At 38.0% G+C, this 7,806-nt stretch overlaps 1 protein-coding gene across 1 annotated transcript; it reads right to left on the bottom strand.

The window, feature by feature from the left end:
- Nucleotides 1–235: 235 nt before the first annotated feature.
- Nucleotides 236–3,352, bottom strand: DEFB134 (defensin beta 134). Its single transcript, XM_023225274.2, has 2 exons — nucleotides 3,237–3,352; nucleotides 236–1,165 (listed from the first exon to the last, which is right to left on the bottom strand). Exons 1-2 carry the CDS (start codon nucleotides 3,292–3,294, stop codon nucleotides 1,023–1,025), a joined length of 201 nt encoding a protein of 66 aa, XP_023081042.1. The 5' UTR covers nucleotides 3,295–3,352; the 3' UTR covers nucleotides 236–1,022.
- Between the last annotated feature and the right edge of the window lie 4,454 nt (nucleotides 3,353–7,806).

Genomic DNA, 7,806 nt, shown 5'->3' with positions numbered 1-7,806 from the left:
CCACAACCAGAATCTACTCTCCTTTGCCACCCACTCTTTATCCTGAGCAGCAGATACAGAACTCACACATTCATGCATCCATTAGGGTGAATGCTGTTGAAAAATCAGGCAAGAATTCACCAGTGTAGCCAGTAGGGCCAGCAGCACCATGACAGGAGTTGCTACGTTTTCCTGTTACACCTTCATAAAGTTGATTGGTAAAGAAAACCATGAGTCCAAATGGATTTAGGCAGTTTATTAGTTGCACATATAGCAAAGCAAGATCAACATGGTGTTAGCTCTTAAGCCACAGGATGACACCCATCCAGAGGGATCAGATGATGGGCAGCAGAGGTTGGTTGCTAAGGAAGCAACACTAAACCACAGCACCGCAGCCTTATAGCCTGTAGCTGAACCCTGGGGGCTCGGGTGGAAAGTTCCATTGCTCAACTGAAACTAGGGAGGTAGATGAGAAATTACCCTGTGCCAGCCCATCACAAGATGGCCTTTCTTCTTCTGTTTCAAAGGAACTTCAGGGTCAGACTCAGTCTAGACTTGGGCCAGCCTATAGTTAAGCCCTGCCTATGTGGTTTATGTGAGAGATGTACAAGGTTGTCAGAAGGCCATGGCAAATCTGCTTCTCCAAAGTCGGGAATTTCATAGAAATGGGAAATGGGAAGCTGAAGAGAAGGTAGGACACAACTTAGGTGTCAAAAGTTGTTTCTCTTGAAGCCTCTCTAAATAATAAGAATATCCTCTATGATTAGAGGGAGAAACAGGTGCCGATGAGCACACCGGACATCACTTTGAAGTGAGAAAATATCTTCTACATTGTTTTTCTGAAAAACCTAGCTCTTTTAAAGAAGGTTACAGCTCAGCTCTTTAAATTTAAGACCATAAGAGTCTGCTGGCTTATAAAAATGCTAAAAACCAGTAGTCATGGACAAAACATGGTGTCACAGTTTGGTCTAAATTCCCTGGTTTTGTGAAAGATGGCAGTATCAAGGACCTTCAGGATAGTGTCCATTCGCTGGTTTCTCATGTCAGGGTGCAGGATTTCCTGTGACACAGCACTCCAGCTGAAACATACAGTAGGCAACTAACATTTCACTCTCATAGCATTCAAGTCTGCAGATGCCATTTTTATAGCATTTCTTGTGAATTTCTGATGGTAATGAATTTATACCTGGAAGGAAAATTAATAGAAAGATAATTCACTACAGGCCTTTTTGGACCATAAAATTACTAGTCCCTCAATCTTTATCCAAGTGGATTCCAAGGAGATTTGGTTATGATAATTGATCCTGTAACTGAAAAAATTAATTAGTGTTAGGGGCTGAATTGTGTCACCCTAAAATTCATATGCTGAAACCCTAATCCCTGATGTGACTGTCTTTGGAGATAGGGCCTTCAGGAAGTAATGTAAGTTGAATGAGGTCATGATGGTGGCACCCTAATCCAATAAGATTGATAGGCTAATCCAATAGGATTGATGGTCTTGTTAGTGAAGGTCACAGCAAAAAGATGGCCATCTACAGGCTTGGAAGCAAGCCCTCATCAGAAATGGAATCAGCTAACACCTGGATCTTGGTTTTCCCATCTTCTGGAACTATGAGAAAATAAATTTTGTCTAAGCCACAGTCTGCGGAATTTTGTTATGGCAGCCCAAGCTGACTAAAACAATGAATAACTTGGAAGTTTCCCTTAATTGGTCAATGAATAAAACCCAAACAATCAAGCTAACTATTCACATAGTCATTCACTCATTATTTTTTAAATAATTACTTACTCATTATTATTCATAACCAATTTTTATAAATCCTGTGAATCAAGGACAGTTGGGGTACAGATTTGAGTATGATATACACCTTAACCTCAGAGAATTTTCATTCTAGACGAAAAGAGAAGAAATACAAAATATCTCTGAGAGACAAAAAAACATGACAAGTGCAATGATGTATTTGCAACGTGGAATGGTCTTGTGAGTTTGGAGGAGGATGAAATCAATTCTGAAGATTTAAGAAGTCTTATTGAAGCTCAAGGAATCTGTAGAAATTTTGAGCAAACACACACCCTATCTCAGTCATAATGACCTGAAGGATAATTGTCCTACAGGAACAAGAAGGGATCAGTGTTACTTAGTTGGCAAGACAGAAGCCCTAGAGGACAATCTGTAACACTTTTGGGAAGATGAAATATAACAGTCTATAAAATGAGACAGGAAATTTCTATGGAAATGACAAGTTAGGAGAATGCAAAAGGGATTGAAAGAATATTGTACACTAGATGGGGTTCTTTGTCTGGAGGCTACAAATCCATTGCCATAAACCATGGTGGAATTGGTTCCATCAACAACTTTAAGAGGCCGCGATCCCATGAATTCTTAAATCTAGTCTGGTGAGTCACATGACCTGAACATCTAATTCATTTGCCTGGAGAATACTTCAGGTGAATACTTCAGTCCGTCTAGGCAGATGAACCAATCTGACTGCATTGATTCAGTAACACTGAGTGAAAAGAATTTTCAAGGTGAGATTTCTGAAGTCAGAAAGGATATGGTGAAGCTAGAGCACAGGGCCACACAGCCACTCACACTCTCTGTTATGTCTCCATGGCTGCTCTCATCTGATCAGGCATCTCTTCTATCACAGAAAGCTCAGTGATTCTCTTGAAACTAGAAGTTCTAAATCTGTTTCCTCATGTAACTAATGGATGCACAAATAGTAAATTAACTGTAGGAAATTTCAGTATTTAGAAAATGAACAAATTGTGTTCACTGTTCTCTGGTTTTGACTATTAGATACATTCTTGAATTAGAGACAAAATACAGCAGGAAAATAGGATGGGCATTACCGATGAAAATACAATGATAGCTCTCATGAGCCAGGTACTTTTCATATTATGTATAGACATATTCCATATATGATCTGATTTAATCCTTGTAAGACTCTTCGTTTCCATTTTTTAAAGGAAGAAACTAAGGCTCATTGGTGCTGATCAGTTCAACCAAAAAAGAAAAAAATTAAATAAAAAAGAAACTGAGGCTCAGAGAAGCTTAGACCTTTGTCCAAAGTTATATAGTTAACAAGTTGGAGAGCGAGATTCAAGCCCAGGTCTTGCTGACATCAAAACTGGTTGATGCTTTTTTCTACTTCAAAAATTAAAGGGACCAAGGGAGGAGTATGTTTATTGGGTTGTTTAGTGGAATTGTTCTTCTATATGAAGCACCCCTACCCCCCAAAATATGCCAGTTTTACCTGCCAGCACTGGATCCCAAAGGAAAAGAAAGACAAGCATAATGAGGAGAGGCTTCATGGCCAGGAGCTTCTGTTGCGGAGGCTAGTGGCAGCGTCTGACATTGGCTGTCAGGGAATAAAGAGGAGATTGAGCACATAGTCCTGTACAGAACTCTCAGGCCTGGCGTATGCCTTGCTTCAGGTAGATATGCTACACTGAACATCCCTGAGGCAGCTGTGTTGGCAATGCTCATCTGAGGACAAAAATGAACAGCCCTTTCTAGTTTGACAGCTTTTCCTATTGACAAAGACACTGTTCTCCCACCCAGGTTTTCCAAAAGTGCTCATGGAGACCTGAGAACTATGTGCTGTTACTCTTTTAAATGAATAAAATTAAAATTTGATAAGCTTTTGTTACAATAAAAGTATAAATGCTAATTTTAGAAAATTGGTAAAATAGTAAACATGACAAAGATAGACAAGTTACACTTGAACTTCACTTCTCAGAGACAAGCTGTGTTTCTTAAGAAAGTTTCATCTATGCCTAGTTTGTTGTTTAACATTTTGTTTTACGTAGCTATAAACAATATTCTTATAATTAGGTATCCTGCTTTTGTAACTTGATATGTACTATATATCAGTGTCACTATAAACTTCATAAATAGTATTTTTAAGTGTTGCACAATATTTCATCAAGGTCATTTAAAATAATTGTCACTATTTAAAAAATTTTTTATTGAAATATGAATGATATACAATAAACTTCAAATACTAAAGTGTAAAATCGGATAAGTTTTGCCATATCTATACTTTTGTGAAACCATCATCACATTCAAAATAATGACCATATCCATTTCCCCTAAGATTTTTTCGTGCCTTTTGTAATATTCCCCTCCTCATTATCTCTCACCTCTCAGTTAACTTTTCTGCTGACACTATAGATTACTTTGTATTTTCTTGGAATTTCATGTGAATAGAATAATATATTCTAATATATTCTATACTCTTCCTCATTGGGTTTCTTTTACTCAGCATAATTATTTGAGATTCATCCTTGCTATAATGTGAATTAGTTGTTCATTCCTTTTCATTGCTGAGCACCACTGCATGGATATAAATCTATGTGTTTATCCAGTCACCTATTGATGGATGTTTGATTATTTCCAGTTTTTTGACTATTGTAAATAAAGCTGTTATGGACATTCATGTACAAGTCATGGTATGGATATATGTTTTTATTTTTCTTTTGCAAATATTCGGGAGTAGAAAGGCTGGGTCACAGCTGTATGTTGCCATCAAGAGATCCATCTCACATGCAATTACTTTCATAGCCTCAAAGTAAAGGGATGGAGAAAGATATAGCAAGCAAATGGAAAAGAGAAAGAACAGTGGTTGCTATTCTTATTTCAGACAAAACAGACTTTAAAGCAACAATGATCAAAAAGGACAAAGAAAGGCATTACAAAATGATAAAGAGTTCAATTCAAAAAGAAGACTTAATAATCCTAACTATATGTGCAACCAACATTGGAGCACTGGGATTTATAAAACAAGTTATTAGAGAGACCTATGAAGAGACTTAGATAACCACACAATAATAGTGAGAGTCACTGACACTCCACTGACAGTGTTAAGCAGATCATTGAGGCAGAAAACAAATAAAGATATTGAGGACCTAAACTCAACACTTGACCAAATGGACTTGACAGACATCTGTGGAGCACTCCACCGCACACCAACAGCATACACATTCTTGTCATCTGTACATGGCACGTACTCTAAGATCAACCACATGCTTGGCCATAAAACAATTCTTAACAAATTAAAAACAAAAAGAACTCATACCAGGAACATTCTCAGACCACAGTGCAATAAAAATAGAAATCAATACCAAGATGATCTCTCAAAACTATACAAGTACATGGAAATTAAACAATATGCTCCTTAATGACTTTTGGGTAAAGGATAAAATTAAGGCAGAAATCAAGAAATTGTTTGAAACTGGGCCAGGTGCAGTGGCTCACACCTGTAATGCTAGCACTTTGGGAGGTTAAGGAAGGTGGATCGCTTGAGTCAAGGAGTTTAAGGCCAGCTTGGGCAACATGATGGGACCCTGTCTCTACAAGATTAAAAAAAATTAGCCAGGTGTGATGGTGCACGACTGTAGTCCCAGCTACTTGGGAGGTCGAGGTGGAAGAATTGCTTGAGCCTGGGGGGTTGGGACTACAGTAAGCTGTGGTAGTGCTACTGCACTCAAGCCTGGGTAATAGAGTGAGACCCTTTCTAAAAAGAAAATAAATTTAAAAAAATAAACTCAATCAGAAATGAGAAAGAGGATATTACCACTGACCCCACACAAATGCAAAAATCCCCCAGAGGCTATTACGAGCATCCGTATGCACACATACTACAAAGCCTAGAGGAAATTAATAAATTCCTGGAAACGTACAATCTCTCAAGATTGAACTAGAAAGAAACTAAATGCCTGAACAAACCAATAATGAGATCTCAAATTGAATCAGTAGTAAAGAATCTACCAAACAGAAAAAGCCCAAGGCAGGAAACTGTCATTTCTATGTTAAGTTTCTACCTTGGTTTCAAGTGAACCTCAGTTGGAAGTTCATACTAAAATCAACACAAGAGGTGCCTGGTCATAACATGTCCAATTTTTTAGCAACCAGCCAGTGAGGGCATGGGTTTATGAAAAGCAGGTATGGGAGTATAAAGATCATAAACAGTATATGGAATTACTGGCTGAGGCTCCCAAACAAGCCAGCAATCACTCTGAGAAACAAAAGACCTGGAAACCTCAACCTTAGAGAGGACATGCTCAATGGGGTATTGGCATTGCCCATGCAAAGAAAGCACTGAATATGACTCAAGAAGAAATAACAAAACAATATACTTTTATCTATGTCGATAAACAGCTGGAAGAGGCTTTAACCCAAGCAAAAATAATGTTGCTTACAAAGCCAAAGTTAAAAAACCCAAAGACGATTATAGTGCCATATTTTTTTCCCCAGAAAGGACTATTACTATTATTCTTCCACTATTGATAAGGACCTGGTTCATTGACTAGCTCCCCAGCTACCAGCAATTCCTGATTTTACTTAAATATTAGAACAGGATGGCCTCTGAGTTTTGCTCTAAGAGGTAAAGAATAATTTCAATAACTGTCAGAGATCGTCTCTTGTTTTCTAGACCTCCCCTGGCTCAGTGTCTGGTTCACTGTAGGTGCCACGAGTTGGGAGCTGACCTAGTTCATAGACTTTGGAGATAAAGAGGGGAGATCTACACATCATTTGAAAACAAGTTCGTGGTTTACCAGCACACCAGCTTTTTATTTTCCCCTAGGGCCACATGGTGCTCTGGGATTAGAAAATGGAGAAGTACAGTATGCTCCATGCTGGGACTAGACGGCTCTTTCTTCTACCTCCTGGGTTTGGTATTTCCTTAGGATCATCATGCTTCTCTTCTCATCTTCTTGATCTGTGGTTGTTCTGCAACTGCCATACTCTCAGCAACAATTGAAATGTCCCTGTCTGACCCTCAGCCTTACGGATTCAATATGCAGCGTTTCCAAATGACAATTCTAATAAAGAGAAATGTATTCTAGCCGACAGTGGGAGATGGAAAAGGAAGCAGTTTCTGTATCCTCTGTGAAGAGATGGTCCTCTTTCCCATTACACATTTTTCAGGGCACCAATTCCTTTTGTTTTATAGCACTTGTCACAATTGTAACTATATAAATTATTTGTGTCTCTATGATTAGACTGTGAGATCTGAGTACAGATTCCATGACTGTCTTATTTATCATTGTACACCAGTATTGGGCTCACAGTCTAGCAGGCCATCAGTGCCAAAGGTATATTTGTTGGATAAGTAAATGAACTCTAGATATTAGGTTTATACTTTAACTTTACAATATATAGTAGTTCTCCCTTATTCATGGGGTTATGTTCCAAGACCCCCAGTAGATGCTTGAAACAGTGGGTAGTACTGAACTCTGTGCTTTTTTTCCATACAGGCAGACCTATGATAAAGTTAAATTTATAAATTTGGCACAGTAAGATTTTAATAACAATAACTAATAATAGAACAATTATAACAATATGCTATAATAACAATACTATAAAAGTTATGTGAATGTGATCTCTGTCCCCCTCAAAATAACTTATTGTGCTCTGCCCACTCTTCTTCTCGTGCTAATATAAAATGATAAAATGCCTGTGTGATGAGATGAAGCGAGGAAAATGACATAGGTGTTGTGACATAGCATTAGGCTACTACTAATCTTCTGACCATATGCTGGAAGGAGGATCATCTGCTTTAGGATCATCACTGAGCCGTGATGATGTCAATGGCTGGATCTCAGAAGCAGCCGATTTCGATAACTAGTGGACAGGTAGTGTTTACACTGTAGATACACTGGACAAAGGGATGATTCGCATTCTGGGTGTGTAGAGCTGCGTGGTGCAAGGTTTTGTGTTACTCAGAACAGCATGCAATTTAAAACTTATGAATTGTTTATTTCTGGAATTGTGTATTTATTTATTTATTTATTTATTTATTTATTTATTTATTTATTTAT

The sequence above is a fragment of the Piliocolobus tephrosceles genome, chromosome 7, assembly GCF_002776525.5.
Source record: "Piliocolobus tephrosceles isolate RC106 chromosome 7, ASM277652v3, whole genome shotgun sequence".
In the NCBI taxonomy this organism is placed as follows: domain Eukaryota; kingdom Metazoa; phylum Chordata; class Mammalia; order Primates; family Cercopithecidae; genus Piliocolobus; species Piliocolobus tephrosceles.
The sequence above is the reverse complement of the archived record's forward strand: the minus strand, read 5'-3'. Positions and strand labels throughout refer to the sequence as shown.